The 17,358-nt window shown below is 43.6% G+C and overlaps 1 protein-coding gene across 1 annotated transcript in view; it reads right to left on the bottom strand.

Moving 5' to 3' along the window:
- Positions 1-17,358, bottom strand: part of LOC110502629 (leucine-rich melanocyte differentiation-associated protein) — a 295,662-nt gene that overhangs the window by 30,938 nt on the left and 247,366 nt on the right. The window contains exon 6 of the mRNA XM_021580813.2: positions 1,809-1,893. Coding sequence (XP_021436488.1) covers positions 1,809-1,893 — 85 coding nt within the window. The remainder of the gene's footprint in view (positions 1-1,808; positions 1,894-17,358) is intronic.

The following is a 17,358-nucleotide window of genomic DNA, read 5'->3' as shown; positions in this document are numbered from 1 at the left end:
GGGTTCCCTTTAAGGAACCCATAAAGACAATGGACATTCTTTTATTTTTATTTATTTTACTTAATCTTTATTTAACGAGGCAAGTCAGTTAAGAACAAATTCTTATTTACAATGACTGCCAACCCCGGCCGACGCTGGACCAATTGTGTACCGCCCTCCAAATCACAGCCGGATGTGATGCAGCCTGGATTCGAACCAGGTATTGCAGTGACACCTCTTGCACTGAGATGCAGTGTTTTAGACCGCTGTGCCACTCAGGAGCCTGGATTTATTGTGAATATGTTGTTCATATTGTGTTCAGCTGTCTTAATCTCTGATATGTCTGATGAGTGTGTGGATCAGAGAGTGGGGATGTGAGATCATCCTGACCTTGGTTTTATAAATTTGATGTACACGTTTATTATGTATATATAATATACCAGATAAAAGTTTGGATACACCTACTCATTCCAGGGTTTTGCTTTATGTTTTACTATTATCTACATTGTAGAACACTAGTGAAGACATTAAAACTATTAAAAAACACAAATGGAATCATGTAGTAACCAAAACAAGTGTTAAACAAATCAAAATATATTTTATATTTGAGATTCTTCAAAGTTGCCACCCTTTGCTTTGATGACAGCTTTGCACAGTCTTGGTATTCAGTCAACCAGCTTCATGAGGTAATCACCTGGAATGCATTTCAATTAACAGGTGTGCCTTCTTAAAAGTTCATTTGTGGAAATGATTTCCTTCTTAATCCGTTTGAGCCAAACAGTTATGTTGTGACAAGGTAGGGGGGGGGGGGGGGTATAAAGAAGATAACCCTATTTGGTAAAAGACCAAGTCCATATTATGGCAAGAACAGCTAAAATAAGCAAAGACAAATGACAGTCTATCATTACTTTAAGACACAAAGGTCAGTCAATCTGGAACATTTTGAAAACTGGCTTTCATGAGGACCGCCACAGGAAAGGAAGACCCAGAGTTGCCTCTGCTGCAGAGGAGAAGTTAATTAGAGTTACCAGCATCAGAAATTTCAGCCCAAATAAATGCTTCACAGAGTTCAAGTAATAGACATATCTCAACATCAACTGTTCATCAAATTGTCGAATTTATGCAAAGAAACTACTGCTAATGGACACCAATAATAAGAGACTTGCTTGGGCCAAGAAACACGAGCAAGCAATGGACATTAGACTGGTGGAAATCTGTCCTTTTGTCTGAAAATGTGACATTTTTTATTCCAACCACCATGTCTTTGTGGGATGCAGAGTTGGTGAACGGATGATCTCCGCATGTGTGGTTCCCACCGTGAAGCATGGAGGAGGAGGTGTGGGGGTGCTTTGTTGGTGATACTGTCTGTGATTTATTTAGAATTCAAGGCAAGCTTAACTAGCATGGCTACCACAGCATTCTGCAGAGCTACGCCATCCCATCTGGTTTGTGCTTCGTGGGACTATCATTTGTTTTTCAACAGAACAATGACCCAACACACCTCCAGGCTGTGCAAGGGCTATTTGACCAAGAAGGAGAGTGATGGAGTGCTGCATCAGATGACCTGGCCTCCACAATCACCCAACCTCAACACAATTGACATGGTTTGATTTGATTTGTTTAACACCTTTTTGGTTACTACATTATTCCATATGTGTTATTTCATAGTTTTGATGTTATTCTACAATGTAGAAAATAGTAACAATAAAGAAAAACCTTTAAATGAGTATATATATATATATATATATACCCACATTGTATATGCCCCCTCTAATAAAACTGATGTGAGTGAGGACTAGAGAGGGCTCATAAGGAAGTGTAATCTTTACCTTTGTGGTTCTTGCCGTCTCTAGAGCCTCTGGGTAGAGGGGTGTAGGGCATAAAGGAACACTCAGACCTGGGGTCACCTGGGGCCTGGGGAAACGAAACACACACACACACTTTACTATTTAGCGTGTAAAAGAAAAAACATGTCCTCAGCTATCAAACAAATTCATTGATAGAGAGAGAGAAAGAGATGCAGAGAGTGAGAGAGAGAAAGGAGAGAGAAAAAGGGAGAGATGCAGAAGTAGAGAAGGGTTGAGCGGTTTCATTGCCGTGACTGATTGTCCGAGTGCCATAAATTCTATTGAAGCGAGACAGGAAATGTTGGAGCTCCATTCCTGTTTTATCGCAGATGGAGGGAAGGAGCGCTGGGCCAGGGCAGGTTTCATTACTTTCTTATGGAGAGGTAGGCGCTATGACCCTGGCTTTGATGGTTTGTCCCCCTCCTGGCCTGTTAGAGGGGGTCTATATGGGGGAAGGCCTCATGACTACTGAGCCATGACCTGCTGTAGGGGTCAAACCAAGGGCAGACACCACACACTATGAACCACAGCCCCTCTAACCCTAGCCCTAACTAACACACTACTACTGCTATCTGACTACACACCAACAGGTGGCATGACACCACCACTCTGACTCTCCAACGTTCTCTGCTACTGGCTTTCAGGTTTCAGACTTACATCCACTGTTTCTTGAGTTCTCAGCTCTTTTACACTAGGTGTGTTCTTGGAAAGACTGAGTAACTCAGTGTGATGTAGGTCTATGTGGTGACCAGGGTTGGGGAGTAACGGATTATACACAAAAAAGGTCAATGTAATCCGTTACGTTACCAGCAAAAATATGGTAATCAGATTACAGACGGTTTTGAAAAAGTAGATAAATACTTTGAGGATTACGTTTAAATTCAGAAAGGATTTTTGCTTTTAACCAAAACAGAGTTGGGCGGCTCTGTTTTAAACAGGGGCATATTATCAAGATATCAAAGTGTCACCAACAAACAGTAGGCCTATAGCAAATGCAGCATTTGGCATTCATTTTTCACATGTAAATAGCACTTTTCAGTAGTGCTCAAAGCATGCCATTCCATGAGCGCAGCATTTATTTTTCAAATTGAATCAATGAGCCCAATCAGTCCTCCATTACAACAAAATCATAAACAACAGAGTAGGGCTGGCTAATAAGTCCGTATTTTTTGGGTAGTGCTCCGGTAAAACATTATGGCTAATCTATACTTCCATATTTCCAAGTCCTATTCTTGAAGATCAAGGCATATAACATTTATTGGAATGACTGGAATTCTGATAGACTTTGGTTTTTAATGTAAAGATATAATTTAATTGTGTTATTATACGTAGTAGAAAGCGATGGCCTACATATCCAACCCATAAAGTAAAATATAACATCCATATATGGCCAGCTACGTAAACTTTAACATTGATTTATCCTGCAAGTGATGTGGTTCAATTGGTAACATACATTTTTGTCTTCTTATAATGCCTCTTAAGGGGAAAGTGATCTAGAAGTAACTGAATGTAATCAGATTACATTACTGAGTTTGGGTAATCCAAAAATACTGATTACAAATTTGAACAGGTAATTAGGAACTGTAACGGATTGCATTTACAAAGTAACCTACCCAACCCTGTGGTGACAGTCTACATTTCCCAACTGTACCTACTGAAAATACATTGGTTGATTGCACGTTCAATTTACTCCCAAGAACAGAACGGCCACCAGCAAGGCCCAGAGTTTAGACAATACAAACTATACTGATATTAAGAGTGAGTGTATTTGAACAGGTCAAAAGTGTTTATTTGTTTTTCTTCTTTTGGTGCGAAAGACCTAAACATCCTGTTTTATTTGTCTTCTGTTCCCTGGACTTTTAGCTGTTTCAACAGGCAGTTTATCTTGACATGTTGCTATCTGATGCCTTTGCAGAAATACCCTCTTTCCTCTCCTGCAGGAAGGAATTCACTGGGCTTTTAATCATAGCAAAACACCAAAGTGACAAATACATATTAGAGATGGTTTAGTGCTGCTATTTCTCCCCTTGTGTGGTTGTTTCACTAGTCTACAGCCCCCACGCACAACCTTGAGAAACAAGAGAGGTGGACAACGCTAAATGAAAACATATTCTTCAATGGCGGTGTAAATTGAAAATGATCCCATAATGTGCTTTCAGATAGGATCTCTGAAGGACATTACAGTACATAGGCTGGCTTGGGCTGGTGAGCACATGCTTTATATATTACTAGAAGAAGAGTTCCAGACAAAATGATATCAACGAGTTCTGGGTGCAATAGTAGATGAGCGTATTAGAATGACAATATCACAAAATATCCTGTCCACATAATACTTCAAACTTCACTTCAAAGTCAGTTTTTTGGGTGTTATAGCTATTTAAGGTAGTATATATTTTTTTTACAGTACTATATCTTACAACCAGTGATGCAGTGAGTAAACACTGGTCACCGTCCGCCGCGAGTAAAGTAAGTCCTTATATTATCAATCCTTTTTTCCAAAATAGGTAGGTAAACACTCTATTTAAGGTGGTATTCTACTGTACCATATCTAACAACTATTTCAGGTAGTATTCTACTGTACCATATCTAACAACTATTTCAGGTAGTATTCTACTGTACCATATCTAACAACTATTTCAGGTAGTATTCTACTGTACCATATCTAACAACTATTTCAGGTAGTATTCTACTGTACCATATCTAACAACTATTTCAGGTAGTATTCTACTGTACCATATCTAACAACTATTTCAGGTAGTATTCTACTGTACCATATCTAACAACTATTTCAGGTAGTATTCTACTGTACCATATCTAACAACTATTTCAGGTGGTATTCTACTGTACCATATCTAACAACTATTTCAGGTAGTATTCTACTGTACCATATCTAACAACTATTTCAGGTGGTATTCTACTGTACCATATCTAACAACTATTTCAGGTAGTATTCTACTGTACCATATCTAACAACTATTTCAGGTAGTATTCTACTGTACCATATCTAACAACTATTTCAGGTAGTATTCTACTGTACCATATCTAACAACTATTTCAGGTAGTATTCTACTGTACCATATCTAACAACTATTTCAGGTAGTATTCTACTGTACCATATCTAACAACTATTTCAGGTAGTATTTAAACAGTACTGGAGGTCTGCCTTTCCTCTTTAATGTGTCAGCAGTGTCCTAACATCCCCCAGTCATTGGGCTCTGACTACATAATAGGTCTGTGTCTTAGACATAGAATTACAACCAATAGAACAATGAACCATGAACCATTGATTTGAATAGGACTGAATAAGAGTGAATGTGAATGTCTGTTCTACCCAGTTCTGATTCTATGGCCTGAGAGGCAGCCCATTGAGCCCCAGAGCGACCTGCCTGTCTGGTTTATTTCCTGTCCTGCCTGAGAGATCACAGACTCTGGCCCTCCCCTGGCCCCACAAAGACCCTCCTAATCCTGCTGCTTGTCCACAATTAATCTTCCCACCAGCCACGTTATTACCAGCACCACCCACAGACTGCGAGGGGCGGGGGGGTTGGATAGGAAGCAATGTTCTGGGGTCGCTCCTCCTTACGGGTCGGCAGGGACGTCAATCAGTCGCTGCCCCCCAAAAATGGCCCGCTGTCAACATCAGAGCGTTGCCTTGATCCCCTCCCACCATGCCACGTCAACTGATCAAACACCCCCATCTTCCCCTCCCTCCCTATCCACAACACCACCCCACCCGTAGAACATTAATCAGACAGTTCTCCCTCTTACCCACCCTCCCCACTACTCCCCCCGCTTCTCCCCATTCACTTTACTCTATGACCCGTACAGGGGATGAGAAAGCTGCTTGGCCTCTGATGATGGGAGTCCCTATGGAACCAACTTCAGGGAGGACTAGATCTGAAACACAGCTGTTATCAGGGCCCTCTCTCTCTCTCTATTCATCTATGTCCTATATCTCTTCCTTGTTACCACTTTCTCTCCCTCTCTCGTTTTCTGTGCTTCTTTACCCCCCCATTCTCTAGCTCTCTAGCCTTCTCTCCTTCCCCCTCTCCCTTCCTCTTTCTTTAAAAGGGCTGGCCGACCAGGCCAGTCTTTGATCACAAGCCTTAAGATTTTACACAAACATAATCAAAAGCCAAGGGTTGGCTCATACTGTAGGCCCACTGGACTCATTCATTTAGTATGGTCACTGCTCAGTGCTCACAGATGCTTAAGACATTTACCCTGACGACCAGACCACGGTCTTCATTGATTTAAAATAGAAACGAATGGCAGACGTTTAAAATGACATCTATCCATTACATGTTTTTGAATGTGTTTTGACTCATGTCGGTAAGTCATAACTGTGTATGTGAATACCAATAGTCCCTGTTAGCTACATTGAGAGTAGGTCTTCATCGGCCCATGGCAAACTGGAATAATAAAATGCTGCATATTCAGATCATAAATGAGCTTCAAAGAAATGAGAAACTGATGGATTGAAGAGGGCCTGAGATCACATCAATAACCGCTAAAAGCAAACATACTTAATGTTCAAAACATACTCTGAGAGGCGGACTGTGGACTACAAGTAATTATAGCCGCCCCCCCCCCCCCCCCCTTCTCCCTCTTTTTCTCTCTCTCTCTGTCTCTCTCTGTCGTTGTTCCTGCACTGAGCAGATGGGGGTGCTGCAGTGTCATCTATTTAAGAGCGTCCCTTCTCTCTCTCCCTCCCTCTCTGTGCTGGCCGGAGTAGTATGCTCATCAAGCTAAGTATTGTTTTAATTTGCCGGGCCAGAGGCATATGCTGAGTGTTCACATCATTATAGTCTCTGTGCTGTGTGAGTTATCAACACAGCTTATAATAATACAGGCTGGGGAGAAGGAAAGCAGAATTCACTCTGATAATGGAGAGCGAGGGAGAAAGACAGAGAGAGGGAGAGAGAGAGAGGAAAAAACGAGGGAAACGAGAGAAAGTGAGGGATGAGAGCGAGAAAGAGAGAGGGGGAGGAGAGAGAAAGAGCGAGAGAGAGAGAGAGAAAGAGGGAGTGATAGAGAGAGAGGGGAGGTGGGGAGACAGAGGAAGCTCTGTTAAATGTCATAATGAAAGATGACTCCCATACAGGATTATACATCACACCAGTACTGTCTGTCTTCTCTCTTCTGCTGTTTCATACGAATAAATGCTGATAAACCTTGAGGCAATAATGATTATTGCTTCTAACAGATCACCATGAGAGAGAACGGGAAGATGAGGGCATGTAGAGTATTTTATGAATATACCTCAGACCCAACATTGTGACACCCCTTGCCTATACCAGTCTCAGCTTCCTTCTGTGAAGTCCGTGGAGATAAAGTATTTCTCAGATAGGCAGAGCCAAAACCCTACAGTATATACGGAATACAGTTCAGAGAGTTTGGCTAACTCTGTTCAAGGTTAAGCTATCAGTCCCAAATGTTTCATGGGGATTTTGGTCAAACATAGTGCACTACAAATACTAAAGTGTCCATTGAGACCAAGGCCGATCTCTGGATGGAGTGCCCTGTTGGTAAGGACTCATCCCGCCCCGTCGCTCCCTCCCTCCCTACTTCTCGCCTCACCTCAACCTCCCTAGTTGAGACTGAGCAGCAATACAATCTAATAAGGGCTACGTCGTACAGGCCCAGCGGTGTAAACACCAGCTCCCTTTTTTATCTCCCTCTCCATCTGGACAAGCAGACAAAGTGCTAAAAGGAAATAAATAGGTCCTGACAGCCACATCAAAGGGTTCAGCCGACGGCTTACTGCTACTTAGGGCACAGGAATGCTGTTGCTAAGCATCAGACCACAACCTATCAGGGCCCAAGGAGTACACGGAGGGGCCAAGGACTGGGCCTTGCAGAGTAGAGAGGGAGATGGGGATGTGGGGGAGAAAGAAAGAAAGAGGGAGAGAGAGAGATGGGGGAAAAGAGGGAAGAAAAAGAGGAGGGGAAGGAGGGAGGGAAGAGGGAGAATAAACTGACAGTGATGGGAGGCTAGGGACTCTAGGAGGTTTTTGTAGCTTAAAGCAATTGTTAGAAGAAACAAGCTTTCTGTTTTGTTTTCTCTTGACACCATTTCTGCTGTTTGCGCTTGCAAAAGACATGTATAAAAATGTCTTTTGAAATGTTTTCTCTTTGGGTCTATATCAAAAATATTTATTTTGTGTGTGAACGTGGAACTTTCTTTCTCGTCTCTCCTTTAGCTCTTGCACTGCTTTCTTATGATTTTAAAGATCAGAGGAGACAGAAGTTGTACACTTATTTGAGTCAACAGTTAATGCTGGACTGACACATTTTTCATACTTCTTTAATGTCATTTTGTGCTTCATACCTCTGATGTTCAGGGTTATGAACATAAAAACACGTAAACATCCTGAAAAACAGAGATACAAAACAAGTAATAGAAAATGATAGAGAGACATTGACTAACAATAACTTAATAAGAGTCGCGGTTAACGACGGCAAAAAAATACACAATGTTGTAATTAAGACACAAAGCCATTCTCTTATTCAAAGTTAAACTCCAGTTTAAACATCACGAGTTGCAAAGATGACTACGTACCACTTAGATTATTTTAAGAGGTACATTTAAGAGCCAAAAACAAATGATAAGTGCGTGTTTTTCGACAATGAAAAACTAGCAACAAAGTGCCTAGCAACAAAACAAATTGAAGTCAAATCTTGAAACAGTTGTTTGAAACACATTTCTGCATGTAGTATTAGTTCAGCACTGTATCGACCACACCTAGGAGAGAAAGTACTTCTAAAGAAACACTTTTATACCGTTGACCTTGATAATTGTGTATCAGATACGCATGCAAAAAACATGATGTGTTTTAAATGACTTTTGTGTGTGTAAAATGTATTAACTCTGTTTTCTTGTGGTGGGGGGGGACATTTCATGTGATGATGCCACACACAACACACAACAACCTAACGTTGTTAGGGCGTTCCATTAATGATTCAACAGTTTTACACCAATGAACTGGCTCAGAGTAAACGGATCACTGATCACAAGACCAGCAACTCGTTGGGCTTGTTTCGCTCGGAGCGGAAAGTGAAGGGTACAGCACTAGCAGAACCTACAACCTTGCGTCACCTCTCTATGTACAGCTCAGTGCTAAACAAGCAATGGATGGGTCACACACACGCACGCACGCACGCACACACGCAGCTCAGTGTTAAACAAGCAAAGGTCGTCTCACTACAGGAAGTTAAATCGCCCGTATCAACAACCCTTAGATGCTAATAGGTCTAGGTTTGTTTTTAGGGTTGAATTTTAAGAAGCTGCTCAGTCCGACCTTTTGATTTGAATGCCTCTCAGAATAAGCGAGAGTAATTTCAAGTAAAGGGGAAACATGCGGTTGTATTGTAGTGAAGGAACTCCGGTATAAGGCTTAGTACACGCTTCAGGCTGTTTCTTATTCGGCAAGGCTATGACCTTTCCACTGCTGGGCTGACTCTGACTCTGTATACTATCTACCATGTCCATAACCATTAAGATTATACAGGATAAAGTCTAACAAAATATATTAGTAACATATTAGTGGTGTTGCATCCAATGGGAGTCTGGTAAGAAAAAAGGTTATCCAGCAGCTCGGCCTGTAACAGTCTTAATGTATGGTGATCACTGATGCAAGCTGGGAATAGTTACTCCCTACAGTTTATCATGCTGTTGGAAAATCCAGAGATGTTTGAATGAGATACAAGTACGTAACGTCAATAGAAAATGACAGCCATTACACTGTGAGTCATTGTATAGAGTACTGTACAGACTTGTTTGTTTTCTTTAGAGAGTTGACCTCTACTAGCATTGAATTTGTCCACAAGATTCAAGGACAATTGTCATGCCATTTCCTCCCTAGCATCTTGTTGTGATCTTCAATCACTTGAGATACCACCCCCCCCCCCCCCACACACACACACATACACGGAGAGAGACTCAGAAGTGTGACATATCATGAGGCTTTCGGTAGCGATTAGGGGCTGTAGCTAACGTCAGAGCTGTTTTTCACTACAGAGTGTGTGCTGCCTGGTTGCCTGGATGGCTGGATGGGTAGGATGTTTAATAATTGAAGACTCAGGGAGTGGGCCTGTCACACAGCCTTGTCTGGAATGTTTCCTATGCAATTAGACGGCGGGAGACATTTGAAGACGACCCACCAAAAAGTGACATGTGGAACTTAAAGGAAATTAGCTCTTCACACGAGTGAAATGTGAAGGTTACTTAGCAATGCTTAACTCAGAGATGTAGCTGTGTGAGTTTGTGTGTGTTTGACTGAGGCCCGGGTCTATGAAGACTGCTATTTTCTTTACTTTCAGCCGAGCTTCAGTCAAGGGAGATCACAGAGGGAATGAAAACTAATTTTGACTTGGGGCGTACAGAGAGAGAGAGAGACAGAGACTGAGAGCGAGAGAGAGAGAGGGAGGGGGGAGAGGGAGAGAAAATCTGAAATGTGTCGAAATAATGAGATCTCTTGATGTTTTCTGGGAAGATATGGGATGATGCCGACAGATGTGCTCCTCGCATTTACAAAAGGACACAAACACACACGGACAGAAAATATACACCAACAGCCACACATACATTCCTATCCCCAGAACACACACTGTAGGCCAACAGCACAGTATTGCACATATGGGTACAATACAAATACTGAATACACATACATAAATCTACATGTACATTATACTGTGTAAACACACCTCATTCTGTCACAGACACACACTACTTTACATAGGCTAAACACAATACTAATCAATTAGTTTTGTTTATTGGAATGACCGAAAATCATGGAAAAAAACAAATCATGTTTTCTTTTGTCATAATTCCCAGGCTACTTGGCCCAAGTCAGAATGACCTTCCCTTCCCCAAGCCATTTCTCCTGCATCTTTTAACCTCCAGGCTGCAATGATGACAGCGTTATCTCCACAACATATCATAACTCACAGCCCAACAAGCAACACACATCCTCCTCTTCCAGGGTGGGACGGACGGACGGACGGACGGACAGACAGACAGACAGACCCCGGCCTGCAAGACATTGCACCATGTCATCTTTTATGGCGCAGAGAAAGTAGTGCCCAACACAGTCTAATTACAACATGCCTAGTCCATTCACCTCCAAGATAGACAGATGGACAGACTTGCGGGCGGATGGACGGACAGACCGACCAGAGGCCCAATAACAATGCGTGAAATATAGAGCCCTTCCTATATCTACAGTGGCTATGTTGTTATATGGTGGTCCGTGTCGTCTTCTTGTTGTTTTTCTAAAAGCTGCGAGGGAGAGAAAGCAGAGGGCCTACCCTCTTCGAAAAAAGTTATGGATCGAGCCAAAAAGGGTGCCATATATGAAGCAAGCAATAGAACCCTTTTTGGTACGCCACCCTGCAGCTCCCATTATGATGTTGTAGTTTAGCAGATGCTCTTATCCAGAGCATTTAGGGTTAAGTGCCTTGCTCAAGGGCACATCAACAGATGTTTCACCTAGTCTGCTCTGGGATTCGAACCAGTGACCTTTTGGTTTCTGGCACAACGTTCTTAACCACTAGGCTACCTGCCACTTCTCCCTCCCTACCTCGCCCTCTACCTCGCTCCCTCCCTCCCTACAGAAGGACTTATGAAGGTGAGTGTCTGCGTGACAGGCGGAGAATAAAAGAGACAAACCCAGGGATAAAAATTAAATCAAAAGTAGCTGTCTCGACCAGTAATTGCGCTGCTTTGCTGAGCATGCTATATATATATATATAAAGGTGATTTACTGTCCGCCTTGCCACCACAAATCAGGAGACCCTCGCGGAGAAACACTTGTGCTATGAAATTGTTTAATCTCATCAAGTTCTGCTTTCACAGCAGGCCATAAATCACAAAGTCTTTGTTATCATAGACCTCCATGAGCGCCTGTGAGGCAGGCAATGGATCGTGGGTATATATAATCTTGACTGAGCAAACAGCCGGGGTCTGAGGAGAGAGAGGAGCAGGGAGGGCTGAAATACTTTCCTACTAGCCGTGGAGGTGGCGCTTGTGGATTGTGCAGCTGGCAGACCACTGACTACACTACAGCCATGATGTGATGGATATCTCCTCTACACTGCATCCATTCCCAGCCAATTATTACTGCATAAATGTCTTGTCAACAAGAAAACTGACAATTAATGTAGTTAAAAATGCACTGGTGAACGCGTCTACAATCCAAAAAGGGAGGGTGACGCCCAGGCGAGCCAGTGCAGTGTTCCAGTATGTGAATTTACTGCTGGGTTTTAAACTCTGTCGTAAAGACACAGACACACAGACAGGCCAATACAACACAGGAGTCCCAGTACCAGACAGACTAGGGAGAAATGACCTGCAAAACAAAATGTCCGCCAACCTCTGACTCTCTTTCCTCTCTTTCATCAACGACACAGGAATGAGAAGGTTGAGCGAGGATGCAGAGAAATCGAGAAATCAAAGCAACACCTTTGCTGTTTTTAAAATGCAACAATATACACATTTACAAGTCCAAGAGTGCATGCAGGTGATCTAAATGCATTATTCAGGATGTACTTGGAGAGTATTTATTCAGCTTGGGGTCATTTATCAGACTGAATGTGGGGCGGGCGGAAGGCTGAGTTAGAAAGAATCCCAGACCTCAGTGCGGGGCTGCAGTGGAGATGAGCCCTAGCAGAGATTTATCTGTGTTTGGGCTCCTCAGCAGATAAATCAGCCGGTGTAATCACGCTGTGAGAGACCCAGCTGTGACCCCACGCTGAACTAATGACACGCAGGATATCTACAGTACACTACACCCCCGGCTTCCACTTCCTGGGTTAGGGGTTAACCTCCTGTTTCTCTTTGCCCTGTGTGTGGCAGCCTGAAAAGGCTAAAGGAAGAACATTCACCTACAGACGGGAAAGGGGAGAGAGAGATGGAGATGGAGATTGAGAGAGGGATAAAGAATGTGCGAAAGAAGGGAAAGAGAGAAATGTATTGAACAAGAGAGAAAGAGGGACAGTGAGGGAGAGAGAGAAAGTGAGAAGACAGAAAATGGAAAACAAGAGAAAGATGGGGTGATCGAGAAAACGAGAGGGAAAGAGGGATAGTGAGGAAGGGAAGGAAAGAGGATACCTAGTCAGTTGTACAACAATGCATTCAATCAAAATGTGTCTTCCGCATTGAAACCCAACAACCTCTGAATCAGAGCGGTGGAAGAGAAGGAAGAGAGAGTGTGAGAGAGAAAAAGAAAGTGAGAGATTCAGACAGAGAAAGAGACCTAAAGAGGAAACGGGGAAACACAGGACACTCCTCAAGTCTTTTTTCCCTGTTTACCTAACGGTCGAGGGCAGCCGTAGCAGTTGCGTTATAACAAACTATAATTTCTCCTCTGACACCAACAATAACAGTGTTATGAATGGTGATAGTTAATCAACAGTTGGTAGGTACTGCGTGATCCCGGAGTGGATAAATTTGCTATAGTCTTTATAGTTACCCTCTCTCTCGCCTTTCCTCTCTCTCTCTCTCTCTTCACTAGCCCATAGCAGAGGCGTTCTCTCCCTCCCTCCATCCCTAGCCAGGTTTAGCAGGAGTCTGATTTATCATGTATACTCTAGCAGCCTGTCGGCTGATTAAGCCAATGGAACTTTGTTTCACTCCGCTCTTTCTTTAATCTGTCTCTCACTGAGATAAATGTAATTGCCGTGCCAGCCCTCTCTTCTCTCTCTTTTCTCCTCTCTTTGCTTTTCTCTCTGTTTATCTCGTATGTCTGTCACACGTTGAGAGCGGAGCAGACACATCTGTTTCTATGCAGCAGAATAAGTGCAGTAGTCTACATCCCTGGTCAAAGTTAAAAGAGCGTGTGTGTGAGAGAGAGCGAGCGAAAGAGTGTGTGAGAGAGGGAGAGTGTGTGAAAGAGAGAAAGAAAGAAAGCGAGTGAGGATGTATGTGTGAGAGAGAGGGAGCGAGAGAGAGCAGGAGGGGGAGAGAGCGAGAGGAGAGAGAGAGCAAATGTGTTTTTCCTCTTTCACTTTATCCTTGACAACGTTCTTTCAAAATCCCTTTCCCTTCTCCAGCTGTACTTTGTTGTTAGCTAATAAATATGGAAGTATTTATGATCTGCGATCCCTTTTCTTTCCCTTTTAATGGCGACAGGTTTGTTGGTGAATTAAGAAGGGGTTTTATACACTAGGCCGAGGGCCAGTGTGAGGCCTGTGAATGTTTTTCTGTCTCTCGCCCCAGTCCCCTTAGCCCCAGCGCTAAATCACAGTCTTTGTCAGGCTGCGCTAAGCTAGTGTGCGTCATTGGGGAGTGCAGGAAGCACTGAGCATAATTCTGTCCATCAACATAATTTATTATATCGGTAGCTTTGTAATCTTGGCCCCATAAGTTATGGGGGCTGACAGAAAGGAATTTTGTTTGAAGGCAGAGTGTTCATCAGGATTTTGGCCCTGCATGCAGTCCCCTGCCCTTGTCTTCTCCAGTGGCATAGTGCTATTTTTTAAGTGAGGGAAATTTCCTCAAAGTTTGTACTGACAAAGATGTAGCCAATTTAATAGCCTATCATTATAGAATATGCATTACAAAATGCATCCTCCAATTGCAACGTCTGCCTATGGCCACATAGGCTATTGTCTAAAGAAACAAATATATTTTGAATATCCTCAAACACCAAGTTAGGCACATTAAGCACAGGCTAACCTCATTTCAAAACAGGCCCTCACTGTCAATCGTGAATGACGTTTTACAGGTGAAACGTCCAAATCGTTTCAATCAAAGCATGCATCCTGCTGAGTGGCGCACTCTGTTCAGCTTCAGCTAACCATCCTAAACATGGCATTAGAAAGTGTTTTGGGTGGGTGGGTGGGTGACTGGGTGGGTGGGTGGGTGGGTGAGTGGGTGGGTGGGTTGGTGAGTGAGTGAGAGAGTGACAGAGCGAGATAAATAGAGAGAGAGAGAGAAACAGAGACTTACGCACAGAGAAAGAGAGAGAGAGAAAGCGCAAGTGAGCGAGCGAGAGGACATGACCTTGTTCACCATTTCAATTCTGGGTGAAATATGTGTCCCGGGGACAAGGGCATCCACTGCATCTGTTTTGCAGATAGTGCACTTGGCTCCTGGTCCATGCCATTGAATATAAATCAGGCTTGGCCAGGCATCTCAATGCTAGCCCTGACTCTGAGAGGGCAGTGAATCTTTAACATGGACCAGATTAAGGCTTCAGCACAACCATTCATCATCATGGAAGAGATGCAGAACACTATCCAAGGGCTTTATGGGTAATGTTGTTTCAATGGATCACATGGCTTGAGAGTTCCCACTGTATATGTCTAATTTTTATTTATATTTGATTGAGTTGTCAACTAACGTGAATACAATGTGAAAGTAACAAGCGTTTGAAGCACATCAAATCAAATGTTATTTGTCACATACACATGGTTAGCAGATGTTAATGCGAGTGTAGCGAAATACAGTGGCTAGTGATACATTTATTACATCCATTTTTCATTATTAAAGTGGCTAGAGATGGAGTCAGTATGTTGGCAGTAGCCACTCAATGTTAGTGATGGCTGTTTAACAGTCTGATGGCCTTGAGATAGAAGCTGTTTTTCAGTCTCTCGGTCCCAGCTTTGATGCACCTGTACTGACCTCGCCTTCTGGATGATAGTGGGGTGAACAGGCAGTGGCTCGGGTGGTTATTGTCCTTGATCATCTTTTTGGCCTTCCTGTGACATCGGGTGGTGTAGGTGTCCTGGAGAGCAGGTAGTTTTCCCCCGGTGATGCGTTGTGCAGACATCACTACCCTCTGGAGAGCCTTACGGGTGTGGGTGGAGCAGTTGCCGTACCAGGCGGTGATGCAGCCTGACAGGATGCTCTCGATTGTGGATCTGTAAAAGTTAGTGAGTTTTTTTGGTGACAAGCCAAATTTCTTCAGCCTCCTGAGGTCACCACGCTGTCTGTGTGGGTGGACCATTTCAGTTTGTCCGTTATGTGTACGCCGAGGAACTTAAAACTTTCCACCTTCTCCACTACTGTCCCATCGATGTGGATAGGGGGCTGCTCCCTCTGCTGTTTCCTGAAGTCCACGATCATCTCCTTTGTTTTGTTGACATTGAGTGTGAGGTTATTTTCCTGACACCACACTCCGAGGGCCATCACCTCCTCCCTGTAGGCCGTCTCGTCATTGTTAGTAATCAAGCCTACCACTGTAGTGCCGTCTGCAAACTTGATGATTGCGTTGGAGGCGTGCATGACCCCGCAGTCATGGGTGAACAGGGGGTACAGGAGGGGGCTGAGAGCGCACCCTTGTGGGGCTCCAGTGTTGAGGATCAGCGGGGTGGAGATGTTGTTACCTACCTCACCACCTGGGGGCTGCCCGTCAGGAAGTCCAGGACCCAGTTGCACAGGGCGGGGTCGAGACCCAGGGTCTCAAGCTTAATGACGAGTTTGGAGGGTACTATGGTGTTAAATGCTGAGCTGTAATCGATGAACAGCATTATTACATAGGTATTCCTCTTGTCCAGATGGGTTAGGGCAGTGTGCAGAGTGATTGTGATTGCGTCGTCTGTGGACCTATTGGGGGGGTAAGCAAATTGGAGTGGGTCTAGGGTGTCAGGTAGGGTGGAGGTCCTTGACTAGTCTCTCAAAGCACTTCATGATGACGGAAGTGAGTGCTACGGGGCGATAGTCATTTAGCTCAGTTACCTTAGCTTTCTTGGGAACAGGAACAATGGTGGTCCTCTTGAAGCATGTGGGAACAGCAGACTGGGATAAGGATTGATTGAATATGTCCGTAAACACACCAGCCAGCTGGTCTGCGCATGCTCTGAGGACGCGGCTGGGGCCGGCAGCCTTGCGAGGGTTAACACGTTTAATTGTTTTATTCAGGTTGGCTGCAGTGAAGGAGAGCCCACAGGTTTTGGTAGCCGTCTGTGTCAGTGGCACTGTGTTGTCCTCAAAGCGAGCAAAGAAGTTGTTTAAATTGTCGGGGAGAAAGACATCTTGGTCCGCGAAGGGGCTGGTTTTCCTTTTGTAGTTCGTGATTGACTGTAGACCCTGCCACATATCTCTCGTGTCTGAGCCTTTGAATTGCGACTCTACGTTGTCTCTATACTGACACCTAGCTTGTTTGATTGCCTTGTAGAGAATAGCTACACTGGTTGTATTCGGTCATGTTTCCGGTCACCTTGCCCTGATTAAAAGCAGTGGTTCGCGCTTTCAGTTTTGCACGAATGCTGCCATCAATCCACAGTTTCTGGTTGGGGAAGGTTTTAACAGTTGCTGTGGGCACAACATCACTGATGCACTTGTTAATAAACTCGCTCACCGAATCAGCAAATTCATCAATGTTATTGTCCAACGCCATGCGGAACATATCCCAGTCCACATGATTGAAGCAATCTTGAAGCGTGGAATCCGATTGTTCGGACCAGTGTTGAACAGACCTGCCATTGGATTTAGGTAAAAAAGTGGGTGAAAAAAAATAATAATTCCAATTATGTTGATGACTTTTTAAAATCCAATCTGTTTTCCACTTTGATTCAATGTCATCACATT

Source organism: Oncorhynchus mykiss, chromosome 23, assembly GCF_013265735.2.
Source record: "Oncorhynchus mykiss isolate Arlee chromosome 23, USDA_OmykA_1.1, whole genome shotgun sequence".
Lineage (NCBI taxonomy): Eukaryota > Metazoa > Chordata > Actinopteri > Salmoniformes > Salmonidae > Oncorhynchus > Oncorhynchus mykiss.
This window is presented reverse-complemented; position numbering and strand designations above follow the sequence as displayed.